At 48.9% G+C, this 21581-nt stretch overlaps 1 protein-coding gene across 5 annotated transcripts in view; it reads right to left on the reverse strand.

Moving 5' to 3' along the window:
- The window catches only part of LOC140418876 (uncharacterized), a 26984-nt gene extending 16029 nt beyond the window's left edge, over window positions 1-10955 (reverse strand). Inside the window, exons 1-2 of one of the 5 annotated variants that reach the window (XM_072502522.1) lie at window positions 10822-10955; window positions 1145-3637 (exon numbers count right to left, since the gene is read on the reverse strand). In XM_072502522.1, the coding sequence (XP_072358623.1) occupies window positions 2155-3126 (972 nt within the window). In that variant the 5' untranslated portion in view covers window positions 3127-3637; window positions 10822-10955 and the 3' untranslated portion in view covers window positions 1145-2154. Of the gene's footprint in view, window positions 1-1144; window positions 3638-10762 lie in introns of those variants that run through there. The other 4 variants (XM_072502523.1, XM_072502521.1, XR_011945384.1 and 1 more) reach the window with 4 other exon arrangements.
- Window positions 10956-21581: the final 10626 nt, after the last annotated feature.

Below are 21581 nucleotides of genomic sequence, written 5' to 3' on the forward strand. Positions count from 1 at the left end.
AATAGAGATCCCTGCAGCCACCTCGTTCAACACTCTGGGATGTAGATCATCAGCTTTTGGGGATTTATTCACTTTCAATCCCATTAATTTCTCCAGTATGACTTTTCCACCAATACTAATCTCTGCCAGTCCCTTGGTTCTCTGGTGTTTTGGGGACAATTTCTGTACCTTCCTCTGTGAAGACAGACACACATTGTTTAGTTTCTCTGCCATTTCCTTACTCCCCATTACAAACTCTCCTGTCTCTGCCTGGAATGGACCCACATTGGTCTTTGCTAATCTTTTCCTTTTCACATTCCTGTAGAAGCTTTTCCAGTTGGTTTTTATGTTTCTCCCCAGTTTGCTCTCATCAGTTTCTTGGTCCTCCTTTGCTGAATTCCAATCGATCTAATGGAATCTTTTAACTTTTCATGTTAGCTGAGGTTGCATCACTTTTCCTGTTGGATTTTTGTTCCTTAAAGGAATCTATATTGGTTGTATATATGCAAAGTAAAAGTCACAAAAATCCTAGAGGACCATAGGCTGCTCCCCTTTGACAGAGAGAGAGCTGACTGGTGGTGATTTAACCTGAGGGTCAGCACACCTCAGGCGAGGGGCCTGGTTGAGAAGGCGGGGCCTTCATGAATAAACTCAGCCAGTATGAGAGTTGAATCCTCACTGCTGGCCTTGCTCTGCATCATGAACCAGCCGTCCTGACAACTGAGCTAACCGACCCTCTGATAAAGATGTAATAATTCCTTAAACATGAGGTATTCCCTGTACCAATCAGTTTCCCAGTCCACCTCAGACAACTTGCCCCTCACACTCTGGTACTTTCCTTGTGAGGGACATCCAGATAACTTAAACAAAGGAACCATGTAACCACCAGGGCCCATCTCCATGGCAACATGGCACGCTTTGGGGGGTTTGAAACAGAAATGGAAACTAAATATCTTCAAACTTCCAAACATCCTTTCACTGTGTGATCCTTGTGCAATTTGATGCCAGGTATTAGCAACAAGGCTCAAAGATCAACAGCCCACTGCAGGCAAAGTGGTGAGACCAGCCAGTGCAGCAGAAAGAAACCCTCTGTAGAGATCTACTATGAGGATTTAGTGAGGAGCTTGCGACACTAAAACTCAGTAGAAATTTGAGTTAAAACCTCTCGGATGCAAATAAGAATCTTTTATTGCCTCTATTTGATTACAATTAGGAGTCACTCAAATCTTATTCTCTGATAAGTCCGGCTAGCAAAAGGACTTAAAGAGAAGCAACTTGTACAGAATTTAACTTTCAAAATAATACATAAATGGTTTCTTGCTTACGGCAAACCAGCTTGCATTTACTTCAAGAGTTAGACTGGAAAGGTGAAAGTATGAAAAATAGAGACAGCGAATAGTTTAGATCAAAGTATAGGTGATTCATGAATAAAGATGGCCGCACGGACCATCATGGTTATAGGAAATCATATCAGCCTTTAGCCATCTATCTGCACCTCTATGTCGTTCTAATTGGTTTGGATTAAAATCAAATGTATTTGATTCGACGGTTAGCTGTCAATCCTCAATGTGCAACATTCGTTCTAAATGTTTCATGTCTGAATATTTGTGCATGTTATGGAATGCGATTCTATGGTTATTATCAAGTCCAGTTCAAATTGGACTTCTGCTGACTTCGCTATTATCCACATTGTGGACAATAGCGCCTTAATGTTGCTATGGTGCCTGCCCTGTCCTTGGAGTGATAACTGGTACAGCTTGTGTTTTAATGCCACACTGTCTTGAACATGTATTTGTTAGAACAATGGCTTTCTCCTCTCAGCTCAGTAAAAGTGCTGTTTTAATCTACAATGAAATTATGCATAAGTCAGGCTGGTTCGTGTCTCTGTTGAAGCAAGTTGAAGCTATGTGTTTTGAGATGACCTGAGATTATGAGTGCTGAAATCCTTATTTTAAAATGGGTATTAAAACTGGGGCTTAATATTTATACTAAATAGCCTTCTTTTACCTATCAGGTATGTTAGAAAATAGTTGGTTTCCATCACCCTGCGACCACCCTCACTGACCACCTGTCAGAATGAACAAAATGCAGTCCTGGATGTAGAGCAGAAACAATAACAACAGAATCCAACCCCTGTAATCGATTGTGAAATTGTCGGTGTCACTGCAGGTGCGATTAAACATGCAATCCTGTCTCACATTGAGAGGTGGACGGCCTCTCCCCAATGTGAACTCGCTGGTGTGTCTGCAGGTGAGATAACCAAGAGAATCCCTTCCCACACTGAGAGCAGGTGAATGGCCTCTCCCCAGAGTGAACTCGCTGGTGTGTCTGCAGGTGAGATAACTGAGTAAATCCCTTCCCACACGGAGAGCAGGTGAACGGCCTCTCTCCAGTGTGAACTCGCTTGTGTGTCCGCAGGGTGGATAACTGAGTGAATCCCTTCCTACACCGAGAGCAGGTGAATGGCCTCTCCCCAGTGTGAACTCGCTGGTGTGTCCGCAGGGCGGATAACTGAGTGAATCCCTTCCCACACCGAGAGCAGGTGAATGGCCTCTCCCCAGTGTGAACTCGCTGGTGATTCTGCAGGGTGGATAAATGTGCAAATCCTTTCCCACACTGAGAGCAGGTGAATGGCCTCTGGCCAGTGTGAACTCGCTGGTGTGTCCGCAGGGTAGATAACCGAGTAAATCCTTTCCCACACTGTGAGCAGGCGAATGGCCTCTCCCCAGTGTGAACTCGCTGGTGTGTCTCCAGGGTGGATAACTGAGTAAATCCTTTCCCACACTGAGAGCAGGTGAATGGCCGCTCCCCTGTGTGAACTCGCTGGTGTTTCTGCAGGGTGGATAAATGTGCAAATCCTTTCCCACACTGAGAGCAGGTGAATGGTCTCTCCCCAGTGTGAACTCGCTGGTGTGTCCGCAGGGTGGATAACTGAGTAAATCCCTTCCCACACTTTGAGCAAGTGAACGGCCTCTCCCCAGTGTGAACTCGCTGGTGTTTCTGCAGGGTGGATAACTGAGTAAATCCCTTCCCACACTTTGAGCAAGTGAACGGCCTCTCCCCAGTGTGATTGCGTCGATGAACCTCCAGCTCAGATGGGAATTTGTATCCCTTCCCACAGTCCCCACATTTCCACGGTTTCTCCATGTTTTGGGTCTCCTCACATCTCTCCAGGCTGAACAATCAGTGGAAGCCTCGTCCACAACACAGGTACGGTTCCTCCCCGCTCTGAATATTGTGATGTTTTTCAGGCTGTGTAACTGGTTAAAGCTCTTTCCACAATCAGTTCACTGGAACACTCTCACTCGAGTGTGTGTTGTGTGGGTCTCGGTGCTTTTCCAGTCACACTGATCCTTCCACAGTCAGTTCACTGGAACTCTCTCACTCGGGTGTGTGTTGTGTGGGTCTCGGTGCTTTTCCAGTCACACTGATGTTTCCACAGTCAGTTCACTGGAACACCCTCACCCGGGTGTGTGTTGTGTGGGTCTCGGTGCTTTTCCAGTCACACTGATGGTTGAAATATTTAGCTGACAGTTCAGGGAAACATTTCTCCTAGATTCAAAGGCCGATGATATCCAGGTTCCAAGGAAGGGAGTGACTGTCAGATCGAGACGTGACGTTTGAGATTTCTGTCTGTAATTCTTCCTCGTCTAATATCCTGTAAAAACAATTTACAAAATTTGTCACTGTCAGTACAGGATAGAAACTCAGAACAGACAATTCTAGTTTCTATGGCACATTTTTTCCTCTCTCTTATTCCCCGAAAGATGTAAATCTCCATCCCACACACTCCCTCCATTCTCACTCTGCTGTATCTCATATTGACCCTCCTAATTCTCCTGAAGGTGCTGATTCAGGCTGATTGACAGATCCATGCTCACAGCTTCCTGTCCAGGAGATCACAACAGTTTTAGCTGCAGTCGGCCATTCGGCCCATCGAACCTGAACCATCCAATGGGATCATTGGCTGATCTACCTCAGCACCGTTTTCCGACACTATCCCCCATATCCTTCGACGTCTACAATATCCAGAAACCTCTCAACCTGTGTCTTGAAAATACTTGGATTACTGAGGCTCCAGAATCCTTGGGGGTAGAGAATTCCAAATCTTCACCACATCGTTGAGTAAAGGGGCTGGTTTAGCACACTGGGCTAAATCGCTGGCTTTTAAAGCAGACCAAGGCAGGCCAGCAGCATGGTTCGATTCCCGTACCAGCCTCCCCGAACAGGTGCCGGAATGTGGCGACTCGGGGCTTTTCACAGTAACTTCATTGAAGCCTACTTGTGACAATAAGCGATTTTCATTTTCATTTTTCATCTCAGCTTTCTGTCCATTTACCTGCCAGTTCCGCATAACACTCGCCATCCTCATCAATCAGAAATCTGTCTGGGGGTGGGGAGGTGTCAGGCATGTGATACGGGTGTGGGAGTAGCTGCTTTTCCACAGGTTCTGGTGCCACTAACTTATAATCTGACACTTATCCTGATTGCCTGGCACTCATCTACCTAATCCTTGAATTCATATTTGTTATCGTGTCCCTGGAAGACTTCAGGGTTCGGATTGGTAGGATTATGCTGGAAAAAGTGAAGAAATCATGAATAAAACAGCGCAGGTGGATTCAGCGGGAATGGAGCCACCTTTTCAACATGGCGGCCTGACCCTCAGGAGGACTCTCGACCCCGCGCTCTCTGGGGCTCTCTGGGAGGCGGCAAAAATTATAACTGTCAACATTATCCGTGTTATTGACCAGAGGCGGAGTGTGCTGACTCAATATCTGTGAGCTCATGAGGACCACCTGCAAAACGCCATGAAGAGGTTTGATGATCCGGAGGAGAGAATCCTGAACATTCAGCAAGATGCCTCCTTGACGGAGGCAAGAATTCAATCCTTTGAAAACCAGCCGAGTGGCTGGCGGAGGTCCTGGAGAACTTGGAGAACTGAAGGTCAGAGAAAGAACATCCGAGTCGTCGGCCTGTCAGATGGTCATCATAGAATTTAGAGTGCAGAAGGAGGCCAATCGGCCCATCGAGTCTGCGCCTTAAAAACAACACCCCAGTCAGGCCCATACCTCCCCCCCCCCCCACCATCCCGGTAACCCAGTAACCCCACCTAACCTTTCATTTGTACACTAAGGGCAATTTATCGTGGCCACCTAGGTGGATACCTAACCTGCACATCTTTGGACTGCGGGAGGAAACCGGAGGAAACCCACGCTGACACGGGGAGAATGTGCAGACTCCGCACAGACAGTGATCCAAGCCGGGAATCAAACCTGGGACCCTGGAGCTGTTAAGCAACTGTGCTAACCACTGTGCTACCGTGCTGCCCATAAATGATGTTTTTTTCTGTCCATTTAGTGTGGAGGGTAAGGCTCCCGTTAGGTTCTTCGAGGATCGACGGCCACGTTTTCTCAAGCTGGATGGGAAGCCTGCGCATTTCAAATTAGAAAGGGTGCATCGGTCTTTGAGGCTGAGGGATAGTTTTCATCCCAGGCCTGTAATCATTCACTTCCACAACTTGTGAGAATGTCCTGGAGAGGGAACGGCGAGGTGGCATCTGGCTCCAGGAAGGAGTGAGGATTTACTTCTTCCAGGCCTTTTCGGCAGCAACACAAACGAAGCGACGAGGCTTCGATGAAGTTCAAAGACAGCTCAAGCCTGTGGGGAGTGAATTACGTTATGCTTTATCCTGCAACCCGAAAAATGGTTTCCAACAACTCTGTCAAGTCGTTCAATAATCCAACTATTGCCTTGGCCTTCATTAATTCCATGAAGGGCCAGGATCTGGAGGGATGGTTTGCAGCTCGGACAAACTCAGGTTCTAATCCGGATTCTTACCCTGTCATGGTGTTGTCTGAATTTCAGAATCACAGAAATACACATAGGGACAGGAGTAGGCCATTCAGCCCCTTGAGTCTGTCCTGCCATTTAGTGAGATCATGGCTGGTCTGTGACCCAACTCCATATCCCTGAATATCTTTGCTTAACAAAACTCTACCTCAGATTTAAACTTAACAACTTATCCAGCTTCACCTGCTGTTTGTGGGAGAGAGTTCCAAACCTCTCCCACCCTGAGTGTGAAGACGTTCTTCCCAACATCTCTCCTGAACGGTCGAGCCCTGATTTTTAGACAATGATCCCAGTTTTAGAATCTCCAACCAGTATAAATAGTTTATCTTCATCGCCCCTGTCTTTCCCTGTTAATATCTTAAATGCTTCAATCAGATCACACCTTAATCTTCTCAATTCTAGCAAAAACAGGCCTAATTTGTGTAATCTCTCCTCAAAATTTAACCCCTGTATTCCATGTGTCTTGGCACATCATCTTAGTAAACCTGTGTTGCACTCTCTCCAAGGCCAAAATATCCTTCCTAAGGTGTGGTGTCCAAGTGGGGTCTTGTATAGCTGCAGCACAACCTCGGTGTCTTTATATTCCAATCCTCCAGATGGGCGGCATGGTTGCACAGTGGTTAGCACTGCTGCCTCACAACTCCAGGGTCCCAGGTTCAATTCCGGCCTCGGGTGACTCTCTTGTGTCTTTCTCCCCGTGTCTGCATGGGTTTCCTCCGGGTGCTCCGGTTTCCTCCCACTGTCCAAAGACGGGCAGGTTAGCTGGATTGGCCATGCTAAATTACCCCTTAGTATCCAAAAGGTTAGGTGGGGATAGGATGGAGGTGTCGGCTTAGGCAGGGTGCTCTTTCCAAGGGCCGGTGCAGACTCGATGGTCCGAATGGCCTCCTTCTGCTCTGTATATTCTCTGATTCTCTGTAAATGCCAGCATTCCATTTGCCTTTTTGATTATTTTCTGCACTTGTTCCTGGCAGTTTAGGGATCTATGCACCTGAACCCTCCAGACTCTTTGCCATCCACTGAACTTAACCTCTTTCCATTTAGAAAGCCCTCTGTTCTATTCTTTTTTGGTTCAAAACAGATAACCTCACACTCGATTACATGGAATTCCATTTGCCACAATTTTGCCCATTCACCTAGCAATTTTATGCCATCATCTAGGCTGTCCATCATGCCATCTAACTTTGTATCATCAGCAACAGTAAAGAGGCCCTTCCTCCCATTGAGTCTGCACCGACACTCGCAAAACACCTGACCGACCTGATTCCATTTGCCAGCACTTGGCCCATAGCCTTGAATGTTATGACCTGCCAAGTGTTAACCCAGGTACTTTATAACCCACCTCTACCACCCTCCCAGGCAGTGCGTTCCAAACCGTCACCATCCTCTGGGTAAAAAGGTTTTTCCTCAAGACCCTTTAAACCACCTGCCCCTCACCATGAGCTTGCATCCCCTTGTGACACCTTCAACTGAGGGGAACAGCTGCTCCCTATCCATCCTGTCCAAGCTCCTAATAATCTTGTACACCTCAATCAGCATCCCCCCCCCCCCCTCCTCCACCAGTCTTCTCGGCTCCAATGGAAAAAACCCAAGCCTATAGGATAACTCAGAAAATTGAAAGGAAAATACAGGATAATCCAGGAAACTACAAGCTGGTGAACTTTACATCAGTGGTAGGGAAATTATTGGAGAGGATTCTTCAAGACAGGATTTGCGCCCATTTCAAAGCAAGTGGACGTATTAGTGAGAGGCAGCATGGTTTGTGAAGGGGAGGTCGTGTCTCACTAACTTGATCGGGTTTTTCGAGGAAGTGACAGAGATGATTGACGAAGGTAGTAAGCCCCTTGGCAGTACAGAAGGTGAAGTCACACAGGATTTGAGAAGAGCTGATAAGATAGGTATAGCATTGGCTCGGTCATAGAAGACAGAGGGTAGCAGCAGAAGGGTGCTTTTCTGAATGGATGGCTATGACTAGTGGTGTTCAGTAAGGATCAGTGCTGGGACCTGTGCTTTTTGTAGTATAGATAAATGATTTGGAGGAAAACGTAATTGGTTTGATTAGTAAGTTTGCAGATGACACAAAGTTGGTGGAATTGCGGATAGCAATGTGGACTGTCAGAGGATTCCGAAGGATATAGATCAGTTGGAGACTTGGGCAGAGAGATGGCACATGGAGCCAAATGTGAGGTAATGCATTTTGGAAGATCTAATACAGGAGGGAAATATACACTAAATGGCAGAACCCTTAAGAGTATTGACAGGCAGAGGGATCTAGGTGTACAGGTCCACAGGTCACTGAAAGTGGCATCGCAGGTGGAGAAGGTAGTCAAGAAGACATACGGCATGCTTGCCTTCTTTGGCCGAGGAATTGAGTTTCAAAATTGGCTAGTCATGTTGCAGATTTATAGAACTTTTATTAGGCCACACTTGGAATATTGTGTTCAATTCTGGTCGCCACACAACCAGAAAGATGTGGAGGCTTTGGAGAGGATACAGAAAAGATTTCCAAGGATGTTGCCTGGTATGGAGCACATTAGCTACAAGGATAGGTCGGAGAAACTTGGTTTGTTCTTACTGGAATGACGGAGATTGAGGGGCGACCTGAAAGAAGTCTACAAAATTATGAGGAGCATGGACAGAGAATGTAGTCAGAAACATTTTTCGAGGGTGGAAGAGTCAATTACTGGGAGACACAGGTTTAAGGTGTGAGGGGCAAAGTTCAGAGGAGATGCATGAGGGAAGTTGTTTTTACACAGAGGGTAGTGGATGCCTGGAACTCACTTGCCAGAGGTGCTAGTGGAAGCAGGTACGATAGTGACATTTAAGGGACGTCTTGACAAATACATGAATAGGTTAGGAATAGAGGGATATGGACCCCGGAAGAGTAGAAGGTTTTAGGTTAGATGGGCAGCATGGTCGGTGCATCCTTGGGAAGGCCGAATAGCCTGTTCCTGTGCTGAATGTTTCTGTGCTCTTTGTTTGTTCATCCAACCTCTCTTCAGAATTTAAATGTTCCATCCCATGCAACCTCCTCTGCACTGTCTCCAATCACATCCTTCCTATAATGTGACGAGCAGAAATGCTCACAGTAATGTCCCATATGCCTTTTTCACCACCCTATTAACCTGCCCTTCCACGTTCAGAGATCTCGGGACAAACACGCCAAGGTCCCTTTGTTGCTCAGAACTTCCCAGTGCCATGCTGTTCATTGAATACTTCCTTGTCACATTACACCTTCCAAAGTGTGTCACCTCACTGTTTAGGTTTCAAATAGGGGCAGCACGGTAGCATAGTGGTTAGCACAATTGCTTCACAGTGCGAGAGTCCCAGGTTCGATTCCCAGCTTGGGTCACTGTCTGTGCGGAGTCTGCACGTTCTCCCCGTGTGCGCGTGGGTTTCCTTCGGGTGTTCCGGTTTCCTCCCACAATCCAAAGATGTGCAGGTTAGGTGGATAGGCCATGCTAAATTGCCCTCAGTGTCCAAAATTGCCCTTAGTGTTGGGTGGGGTTACTGGGTTATGGGGATAGGGTAGAGATGTGGGCCTGGGTAGGGTGCTCTTTCCAAGAGCCGGTGCAGACTTGATGGGCCGAATGGCCTCCTTCTGTACTGTAAATTCTATGATTCTAAATCCATTTTGCCACTTTTCTGCCCATTTGACCATACCGTCTATATCTTCCTGTTACCCAAGACACTCAACCTCACTGTTAACCACCCGGCCAATCTTTGAGTCATTCGCAAGTCTCCCATGTGGGATCTTGTCAAATGCTTTATTGAAATCCATGTAAACTACATCAACTGCACTGCCCACATCCACACACCTGGTCACATGCTCAAAAAATTCAATCAAACTTGTTAGGCATGACCTCTGATAGTGTCATGCTGACTATTCCTGATCAAACCTCTCCAAGTGGAGATAAGAGTGCATCAGAATTTTCTCCAATAGTTTCCCTGCCACTGACATGAAACTCACTAGTCTGCAGTTCCCTGGCTTATCTCTACAACCTTTCTTTTTTTTTTAAATTTAGAGTACCCAATTATTTTTTTCCAATTAACGGCCAATTTAGCATGGCCAATCCACCTAACCTGCACATCTTTATGTTGTGGGGGTGAAACCCACACAGACATGGGGAGAATGTGCGAAACTCCACAGACAGTGACCCAGAGCCGGGATTCTAACCTGGGTCCTCAGCGCCACAGTCCCAGTGCTATTGACTGCACCACATGCCACCCATTCTACAATCTTTCTTAAATAGTAGGACCACATTAGCTGTTCTCAAGTCCCCTGGCAACACCCCCGTGGCCAGAGAGGGATTAAACCTTTGGGTCAGAGCCCCAGCAATCTCCTCCCACAGCATCCTGGGACTCAATTCATCCAGAGCTAGTAATTTAATAATCTTATGGGCGGCACGGTCGCATAGTGGTTAGCACTATTGCTTCACAGCACCAGGCACATGGGTTTGATTCCGAGCTTGGTTCACTGTCTGTGCAGAGTCTGCACGTTCTCCCCGTGTCTGCGCGGGTTTCCTCCGGGTGCTCAGGTTTCCTCCCACAAGTCCCGAAAGACGAGCTTGTTAGGTGAATTGGACATTCTGAATTCTCACTCTGTGTACTCGAACAGGCGCCGCAGTCTGGCGACGAGGGGATTTTTATAGTAACTTCATTGCAGTGTTCATGTAAGCCTACTTGTGACACTAATAATAAAGATCATGAATGGGTCGAAGGGCCTCTTTCCGTGCTGAAAGACACTATGACTGTAAAGATAGAGGTGGTAGAAGGAGGGAGGGAATGACTTTATAGAGAAACTGCCAAAGCCACAACATTCACCAGCGCTAAGGACACACCTTAGCTCCCTTTCCAATCTGAAAGCAGCCTGAGCTGGATTTACATTCCCCTTAATTCATCATTGCTGGGCGATAATCCTGTACTTCCTCACCTCACACCACTGTGACAGCACCTTCACTACACAGACTGCAGCAACTGACCAAACATCACCTTCCCAGTTATTCCTGAAGGCACCGCCTTCCCAACCTGGCCCCTTGCCTGAGGTGTGGTGATCCTCAGGTCACATCACCGCTGGTCAGCTCTCTCCCGGGACCAGGCCCTGGTTCACAGCCGCCATCTTGGGGAAGCAGGACGCATGCGCTGGCATCTTGGCGATGCAACACCTAGTGGGCGGGGCCTGCAGGTTTCTGTTCCCAGCCGGGTCCTAGTGCCCGCCTGAACAATTAATTGCAACAGGTTTTTAAAAAGTTTCACCCACGCCCAGGCTGAACCTCCTGTTTGTAGCCTGGAGGTGTCTGTGGGTCACGTTTACATTCAGTGTGAGATGCTGCAGCCTCTATATAGCTACCTGAAGGGGATTAAAAGCGTTTGATTACATTTCGGGGACTTTCCAGCCATTATCAGGATGTTTGTGTGATATTTTCTTACCCTCAGATTAATTTTTCTTTCTTTAAAACACATTTCAGCAGCAGGCTCACTGGTGATTTTTAACGGATAGAAGGTTGTTTATCATCACACTATTTCCCTGCATGTTTGAACATCTCAGTCTCCCGTCTCTTTCACACTCACTGACACATACACAGAAATTAGGTACAGATCAAGTTGAAGCTGTAATGATGAAAATGGAATGCAGACTGCAGTCTTTATATCGCTGCAGGCTTAGACCATAAGACCATAAGACATAGGAGCGGAAGTAAGGCCATTCGGCCCATCGAGTCCACTCCACCATTCAATCATGGCTGATTTCAACTCCATTTACCCGCTCTCTCTCCATAGCCCTTAATTCCTCGAGAAATCAAGAATTTATCAACTTCTGTCTTAAAGACACTCAACGTCCCAGCCTCCACCGCCCTCTGTGGCAATGAATTCCACAGACCCACCACTCTCTGGCTGAAGAAATTTCTCCTCATCTCTGTTCTAAAGTGACTCCCTTTTATTCTAAGGCTGTGCCCCTGGGTCCTAGTCTCCCCTGCGAATGAAAACAACTTCCCTACGTCCACCCTATCTAAGCCATTCATTATCTTGTAAGTTTCTATTAGATCTCCCCTCAACCTCCCAAACTCCAATGAATATAATTCCAGGATCCTCAGACGTTCATCGTATGTTAGGCCTACCATTCCTGGGATCTTCCATGTGAATCTCCGCTGGACCCGCTCCAGTGCCAGTATGTCCTTCCTGAGGTGTGGGACCCAAAATTGCACACAGTATTCTAAATGGGGCCTAACTAATGCTTTATAAAGCTTCAGAAGTACATCCCTGCTTTTATATTCCAAGCCTCTTGAGATAAATGACAACATTGTATTTGCTTTCTTAATTACGGACTCAACCTGCAAGTTTACCTTTAGAGAATCCTGGACTAGGACTCCAAAGTCCCTTTGCACTTCAGCATTATGAATTTTGTCACCGTTTAGAAAATAGTCCATGCCTCTATTCTTTTTTCCAAAGTGCAGGACCTCGCACTTGCCCACGTTGAATTTCATCAGCCATTTCTTGGACCACTCTCCTAAACTGTCTAAATCTTTCTGCAGCCTCCCCACCTCCTCCATACTACCTGCCCCTCCACCTATCTTTGTATCATCGGCAAACTTAGCCAGAATGCCCCCAGTCCCGTCATCTAGATCGTTAATATATAAAGAGAACAGCTGTGGCCCCAACACTGAACCCTGCGGGACACCACTTGTCACCAGTTGCCATTCCAAAAAAGAACCTTTTATCCCAACTCTCTGCCTTCTGCCTGACAGCCAATCGTCAATCCATGTTAGTACCTTGCCTCGAATACCATGGGCCCTTATTTTACTCAGCAGTCTCCCGTGAGGCACCTTATCAAAGGCCTTTTGGAAGTCAAGATAGATAACATCCATTGGCTCTCCTTGGTCTAACCTATTTGTTATCTCTTCAAAGAACTCTAACAGGTTTGTCAGGCACGACCTCCCCTTACTAAATCCATGCTGACTTGTCCTAATCCGACCCTGCACTTCCAAGAATTTAGAAATCTCATCCTTAACAATGGATTCTAGAATCTTGCCAACAACCGAGGTTAGGCTAATTGGCCTATAATTTTCCATCTTTTTCCTTGTTCCCTTCTTGAACAGAGTGGGTTACAACAGCGATTTTCCAATCGTCTGGGACTTTCCCTGACTCCAGTGACTTTTGAAAGATCATAACTAATGCCTCCACTATTTATTCAGCTATCTCCTTTGGAACTCTAGGATGTAGCCCATCTGGGCCCGGAGGTTTATCAATTTTTAGACCTCTTAGTTTCTCTAGCACTTTCTCCTTTGTGATGGCTACCATAGTCAACTCTGCCCACTGACTCTCCTGAATTGTTGGGATATTACTCATATCTTCTACTGTGAAGACTGACGCAAAGTACTTATTTAGTTCCTCAGCTATTTCCGTGTCTCCCATCACTAGATTACCAGCGTCATTTTGGAGCGGCCAAATGTCTACTTTTGCCTCCCGTTTGTTTTTAATGTATTAAAAAAAACTTTTACTATCATTCCTAATGTTACTGGCTAGCCTACCTTCATAATTGATCCTCTCTTTCCTTATTTCTCTCTTTGTTATCCTCTGTTTGTTTTTGTAGCTTTCCCAATCTTCTGACTTCCCACTACTCTTTGCCACATTATAGGCTTTCTCTTTTGCTTTGATGCATTCCCTAACTTCCTTTGTCAGCCATGGCTGCCTAATCCCCCCTCTGATAACCTTTCTTTTCTTTGGGATGAACCTCTGTACTGTGTCCTCAATTACTCCCAGAAACTCCTGCCATTGCTGTTCTACTGTCTTTCCCACTAGGCTCTGCTCCCAGTCGATTTTCGTCAGTTCCTCCCTCATGCCCCTGTAGTTACCTTTATTTAACTGTATCACCTTTACATCTGATTCTACCTTCATTCTTTCAAATTGGAGATTGAATTCTACCATATTATGATCACTGCCTCCTAAGTTACTTTAAGATCTTTAATCAAGTATGGCTCATTACATAACACTAAGTCCAGAATGGCCTGTACCCTCGTGGGCTCCATCACAAGCTGTTCCAAAAAGCCCTCCTGTAAACATTCAATGAATTCCCTTTCCTTGGGTCCACTGGCAGAATTATTTACCCAGTCCACCTGCATATTGAAGTCCCCCATGATCACTGTGACCTTGCCTTTCTGACATGCACTTTCTGTTTCGTGGTGCATTTTGTGCCCCTGGTCCTGACCACTGTTAGGAGGCCTGTACATAACTCCCATTATGGTTTTTTTGCCTTTGTGGTTCCTCAACTCTACCCACACAGACTCCACATCATCTGACCCTATGCCATTTAGTGCTATTGATTTAATTTCATTCCTAATTAACAAGGCAACCCCGCCCCCTCTGCCCACCTCTCTGTCTTTTCGATAGGTTGTGAATCCCTGGATGTTTAAATACCAGTCCTGAACCCCCTGCAACCACGTCTCTGTGATGCCTACCACATCATACCTGCCAGTCACAATCTGGGCCACAAGCTCATCTACCTTGTTCCGTACACTGCACGCATTTAAATATAGCACCTTTAATTCTCCATTGACAGTCCCTTTTTGTTTTCTTAGTGTGGTGGACCTTGGTTTACTGAGCCTTTCCATACACTGTGTCACATTTTGTGGGATGGGGACTATCGTAACCTCTCCTGAGTTCTGTCTTTTCGTGCTTTTTTGTATTCCTAAGCAGCTACGCTTCCCACTGATTACTTCACCTCTTGGTTCCCTGACTTCCCCTCCCCGCCCCCCCATCTCTAGTTTAAAGTCCTATTGACCACCCTATTTACTCTTTTCGCCAGAACACTGGTCCCAGCTCGGTTCAGGTGGAGACCATCCCAACGGTATAGGTCCCCACTGTCCCAAGACTGATGCCAGTGTCCCATGAAAAGGAACCCCTCTTTCCCACACCACTCTTTCAGCCACGTGTTAACTTCCCTTATTCTTGCCTCCCTATGCCAATTTGCACGTGGCTCGGGCAGTAATCCAGAGATTATGACCCTTGAGGACCTGTTTTTTAATTTGAATCCTAGCTCTTTATAATCTCTAAACAGGTCCTCTTTTCTAGACTTGCCTATGTTGTTGGTACCGACATGGATCACAACAACTGGATCCTCCCCTCCCTCTCCAGTATCCTTTCAAGCCGGTCAGAGATGCCCTGCACTCTAGCACCGGGCAGGCAACATACCATGGGGGACTCTTTATCCTGCTCACAAAGGATACTATCTATCCCCCTGATAATAGAATCCCCTACAACTACAACTTGCCTATTTACTAGACTTGCCTATGTTGTTGGTACCGACATGGACCACAACAACTGGATCCTCCCCCTCCCTCTCCAGTATCCTTTCAAGCCGGTCAGAGATGCCCTGCACTCTAGCACCGGGCAGGCAACATACCATGGGGGACTCTTTATCCTGCTCACAAAGGATACTATCTATCCCCCTGATAATAGAATCCCCTACAACTACAACTTGCCTATTTACTCCCTCCCCTTGAATGGCCTGCTGAACCATGATGCCTTGGTCAGTTGACTCATCCTTCCTGCAGCCCTGTTCGCCATCCACACAGGGAGCAAGTGCCTCATACCTGTTGGACAGGGTCAAGGGCTGAGGCTCCTGAGTTCCTGACTGCTGGTTCCCTTTACCTGCCTGACTTGCAGTCACACCCTGCTGTCCCTGGCCACTGGCAGGATTTAAACTACTTACTCTGACAGGTGTGACTGCCTCCTGAAACACGGTGTTCAGGTAAGTCTCCCCCTCCCGGATGTGCCTCAGTGTTTGAAGCTCAGACTCCAGCTCATCAACTCTGAGCCGGAGCTCTTCGAGCAGCCAACACTTACTGCAGATGTGGTCGCTGCAGCTCACAATGGGATCTGCCAGCTCCCACATCAAGCAGCTCAAGCACATCGCCTGACCAGCCATCACTGATTAATTAACTAGTTTAATTTAAGTTTACGAGTTTAGCTGTGTTTTTAAAAAAATTTGGGGCATATTTGCTATCAACCAATCAGATCACAGCTTCCCTCTGACGTCACTTTAGGAAAAAAAACTGGAAAACAGGAAGTTACCGTTAGGTTTTTATACTCACAGAGCCTGCTCCTCCTCCTCCGAACGACTCCCAAAATTAGGTCCGAAGAAAGCGAGCGAACAAAACAGTCGGGAAAAAACACCTTCTCCCACTCTGCACCGAATTACCTCACTACACCAAATTACCAAATTCTCACTCTGTCTGTGTCTCACTCACTCAGGCTGTGTCTCTTTGACCAGCGCAATGCTTACTAAGTGCGCTTTCTGTCTGTCTTTTATACAGACTTTAGGATGACTCACACTAAAACTTCAAAGAGAAGAATACAATGTGTACCTTTGTGCCCCTTAACAGGCCTCAGGTGACTGCCAGATAACTGCCTCTCAGCAATTAGGGTGGGGCAGCTTCAGCCAATCAGACACTAATCTACACTGCACTTTTAACTGAAAAACAGCACAATTAGATTAACTACTTACCTTTCCTGGTTACCTCACTGCACCAAATTACCAAATTCTCACTCTGGCTGTGTCTCACTCACTCAGGCTGTGTCTCCTTGACCAGCGCAATGCTTGTTGTCTTGTTGAGCAGATCTTTTAGTTGGAGTGAAGCGTTTTTAGAAACAAATAATTCTCATGAGGCTCTGAAGCTTCTTGTGGATGAATAGCCAGGAGGTTGGTTCTCAGGTGGACTTGGAAGCTGGAATAAGTTCAGTACTGTGGCTGCACTGGGAGACATTCAGCTCTGCTGGTTCAGCTGGTTCCTGGTGCTTCAGATGCGTCTCACACACACATTTGCTTTGTTCAGGGTTTATTATGCTGCATCCCTGACAATTAACTGCAGGGTTAAGACTCTGGGACCCAGAATACCCCGATGCAATAGCAGTTTACGATGCTCACTCACGCTTATCTCTGTCCCAATTCGAGCTCATTCTCCTGTGTTCAATACGGCCCTTGGAGACCAACAATCCCGAGATTTCATGTTCTTCAAACGCTGGTTAATCCTGATACAACGAGACATTTAAACTTCACAGGTGGATGCAAAGTTTCCTTGTTCAGGTCCATGTTTAACTAAATATTGGTCAGAGAATCGAATATTGGCCAGTTTAATGTCCATTGTAACCTGTTAAGTTGCAGCCATCTTGACAGAGTTCGTGGATCTTACAGTCTATAATATCTAGTATCCTTTTTTAAATAAAATATTTTTATTCAAATTTTTACATATTTTCAACCAAACAGGAATAAGAAACCCTTACAGAAATAAGAAAAAACAAAGAACACATAAATAAACATCTTATAGCTATGTCACGTATTCCACCAATATACAAGCCCCCATTAAACGATAATAAACACAGTAGTAAACACAAAGTACCCCCCCTTCCCCCGGGTTGCTGCTGTCCACCTCCTAACGCTCCGCGAGAAAGTCTACGAATGGTTGCCATGGCCTGAAGAACCCTTGCACAGATCCTCTTAAGGCAAATTTTACCCTCACTAATTTAATGAACCCCGCCATTTTGCTGATCCAGACTTCCACGCTTGGGGGCCTCGCATCTTTCCACTGTAGCAGAATCCTCCGTCGGGCTACCAGGGACGCAAAGGCCAGAATATCAGCCTCTTTCGCCTCTTGCACTCCCGGCTCGTCCAATACCCCAAATAGTGCGAGCCTCCAACTCGGCTTAACCTGGATATGCACCACCTTAGACACCATCCTCACAACGCCCCTCCAGAACCCATCCAGCCCTGGGCACGCCCAGAACATGTGGGCGTGATTTGCTGGGCTCCCCGAACACCTCACACACCTGTCCTCTACTCCAAAAAAACGACTCACCCTTGCCCCAGTCATGTGCGCCCTGTGCAGAACCTTAAATTGTATCAGGCTACGCCTGGCGCAAGAGGAAGACTTTACCCTACCCAGGGCGTCTGCACACATTCCCTCGTCTATCTCCTCCCCCAGCTCCTCCTCCCATTTACCTTTCAGCTCCTCCACCGAGGCCTCCTCCTCCTGCATCTCCTGGTAGATCACCGAGCCTTGCATTCTCCAACCCACACCCCCAAGAGCACCCTATCCTGGTTCCTACGTGCTGGCAGCAGTGGGAATTCCCTCACCGGCCGTCTTACAAACGCCCTTATCTGCATGTACGTGAAGGCATTTCCAGGGGGGAGCCCAAATTTTTCCTCCAACACCCCAAGGCTCGCAAACGTCCCATCTATAAACAGGTCCCCCATCCTTCTAATACCTGCCCTGTGCCAGCTCAGGAACCCCCCATCCATTCTCCCCGGGACAAACCGATGGTTCTCTCGGACCGGACACCACACCGAAGCCTCTGCCTCCCCCCTGTGGCGTCTCTCCTGCCCCCAGATTTTGAGGGTCGCCGCCACCAGTAGGCTCGTGGTGTACCTTGTCGGCGGGAGCGGCAGCGGTGCCGTCACCAGCGCTCTCAGGCTCGTGCCCACACAGGACGCCATCTCCAGCCTCTTCCATGCCGCCCCCTCCCCCTCCATTACCCACTTGCGTATCATCGCCACATTGGCAGCCCAGTAGTACCCACACAGATTAGGAAATGCTAGCCCTCCTCTGTCCCTGCTCCGTTCCAGAAACACCCTTCTCACCCTCGGGGTCTTTTTCGCCCATGCATACTCCATGATGCTCTTGCTGACCCACTTAAAAAAGACCTTAGGGATCAGGATGGGGAGGCACTGGAATATAAAAAGGAACCTCGGGAGCACCATCATTTTCAGCGACTGTACCCTACCCGCCAGGGAGAGTGGCAGCATATCCCACCTTTTAAACTCCTCCTCCATCTGCTCCACCAGCCTCATCAAGTTGAGCTTATGTAGGGCCCCCCACAGCTCCTGGCCACCTGTATCCCTAGGTACCGAAAACTCCTTTCCGCCCTCTTCACTGGAAGCTCGTCTATCCCCCTTCCCTGGTCCCCTGGGTGTATCACGAATAGCTCACTCTTCCCCATGTTGAGCTTATACCCGGAAAAGTCTCCAAGCTCCCTGAGGATCCGCAACACCTCCGGCATCCCCCCCACCCCCCCCCCCCACCCCACCGGGTCCGCCACATATAGTATGTACCTGAAGGCATTTCCAGGGGGGAGGCCGGACTTTTCCTCCAACACCCCAAGGCTCGCAAACGTCCCATCTATAAACAGGTCCCCCACCCTTCTAATACCTGTATGCATACAGAGATACCCGGTGTTCCTCCCCACCCCCCCCCCCCCCCACACACACACACCAGCCCCCTCCAGTTCCTGGACTCCCTCATCGCCAAAGGCTCAATTGCCAACGCAAATAGCGGGGGGGGGGGGGGGGCACCCCTGCCTCGTCCCCCGGTACAGCCAAAAGTATTCCGACCTCCTCCGATTTGTGTCAGCCACTCATAGAAGTCTCGAAATACCCCATTTATTCCCACCGCACTCCGCACCATGTTCCCCCCTTTATCCCTAACTCCCCCAATCTCCCTCGCTGCCTCCCGCTTCCGAAGCTGGTGTGCCAACATCCGGCTAGCCTTCTCCCCATATTCATACACCGCCCTTTGCGCCTTCCTCCACTGCACTCCGCCTTCTTGGTAGTCAACAGGTCGAACTCGGCCTGGAGGCTCCGTCGCTCCTTGAGTAGTCCCTCCTCGGGGACCTCTGCATACCTCCTATCTACCCTTAAAATCTCCCCCACCAACCTCTCCCTCTCCTTCCCCTCCTTGTGGGCCATAGTGGAGATTAGCTCTCCCCTAATCACCGCCTTCAGCCCCTCCCAGACCACCCCTACCTGCATCCCCCCAATATTGTTAACCTCTAGGTATCTTTCAATGCAACCCCGGATCCGCCCACTCACCTCCTCATCCGCCAGCAAACCCATCTCCAGGCACCACAGCGGGCGCTAGTCCCTCTCCTCCCCTAGCTCGAGCTCCACCCAGTGCGGGGCATGGTCTGAGATGGCTATGGCCGAATACTCGTGTCCTCCACCCTCGGGATCAGCGCCCTGCTCAAAACGAAGAAGTCAATCCGGGAGTAGGCTTTATGGACGTGGGAAAAGAAAGAGAATTCCCTGGCCCCCGGCCTAACAAAACTCCATGGGTCCACTCCTCCCATCTGGTCCATAAACCCCCTCAACACCTTGGCCGCCGCCGGCCTCTTACCCGTCCTGGACCGAGGGCGGTCCAATGCTGGATCCAGTACCGTATTAAAATCCCTCCCCCATTATCAAGCTCCCTGCCTCCAGGTCCGGAATCCGGCATCTTCCCAATTCGGGGGATACACATTCACCAAGACCACCCGCACTCCCTGCAGCTTACCACTCACCATCACGTACCTACCTCCATTGTCTGCCACGATGCTCAGCGCCTCAAACGACACCCGCTTCCCCACAAACATCGCCACCCTCGATTCTTTGCATCCAACCCCGAATGGAAAAACTGCCCTACCCACCCCTTTCTCAGCCTAACCTGGTCTGCCACGCTCAAATGCGTCTCCTGGAGCATGACCACATCTGCCTTCAGTCCCTTCAGGTGAGCGAACACACGGGCCCTCTTGACCGGCCCATTCAGGCCTCTCACCTTCCAAGTTATCAGCCAGATCAGGGGGCTGCGCCCCCCCCCCACTGCCGATTAGCCATCTCCCTTTCTAGACCAGCCCCGTGCCCGCGCCTCCCACATTCTCCGTTCCCCCCAGCGGCAGACCCTCACCCCGACTCGCGCTTCAGGCTCCAGCTCCCCCTTGGCCAATGCAGCAGCAACCCAGTCCCCCCCCCGCCAGCTAGGTTCCCCCCCGAGCTGCGTTGCTCCCCCCATAGCACTCCTGTATGTCAGCTGACCCCGGCCGCCCCCCGCCACTCCATCGACCTCCCCAGTGTGAGAATCTCCCCCCCCCTCCTGTCCATCAGCGGGCGCTCCTCTCCAGCACCACCCCTCCCCCTTCCTTCCCCATGCTTTCCACCAAGCCGGCCCCACCCCCTCTGGCGCGGCTCCCTTTCGCGGCCTCATCCCAGCTCCCACCTCAGGCCTCCCGTCTCGCCTCCCGCCCAATGGGGCCCCCTCTTCCAACCACCGACGCCCACACTCTCACCAAACCCCCACTACGAACCATTTCACCCTACCCCACCCAGCACCCAAAAAAAAACCAGGACCAAACAGAACAGAACATCCCCCCAAAACACAACAATCACATCAATCCCCTCCCATCATCCCCTCGCAACCGACCCTCAATCCGAATCCAACTTTTCGGCCTGGATAAAGGTCCACGCCTCCTCCGGCGTCTCGAAGTAGTGGTGGAGGTCCTTGAAAGTGACCCACAGTCGTGCTGGCTGCAACATTCCAAATTTCACCCCCTTCCGATGCAGAGCCGCCTTAGCCCGATTGTACCCGGCCCTCTTTTTGGCCACCTCCGCGCTCCAGTCCTGGTATATACGGACCTCTGCATTCTCCCACCTGCTGCTCCCCTCCTTCTTTGTCCACCTTAGGACACACTCCCTATCCATGAAGCAGTGGAACCGCACCAGCACCGCCCGCGGCGGCTCGTTGGGCTTGGGCCTGCTCGCCAGGACACGGTGGGCTCCCTCCAGCTCCAGGGGCCCCGGGAAGGCCCCCGCGCCCATCAAAGTGTTCAGCATCGTGACCACGTATGCTCCAACATCCGACCCCTCCACTCCCTCCAGGAGACCCAGAATCCGCAGATTCTTCCTCCTCGACCGGTTCTCCATGTCCTCGAACTTCTCCTGCCATTTCTTTTTT

This window comes from Scyliorhinus torazame, chromosome 5 (assembly GCF_047496885.1).
Source record: "Scyliorhinus torazame isolate Kashiwa2021f chromosome 5, sScyTor2.1, whole genome shotgun sequence".
NCBI lineage: Eukaryota > Metazoa > Chordata > Chondrichthyes > Carcharhiniformes > Scyliorhinidae > Scyliorhinus > Scyliorhinus torazame.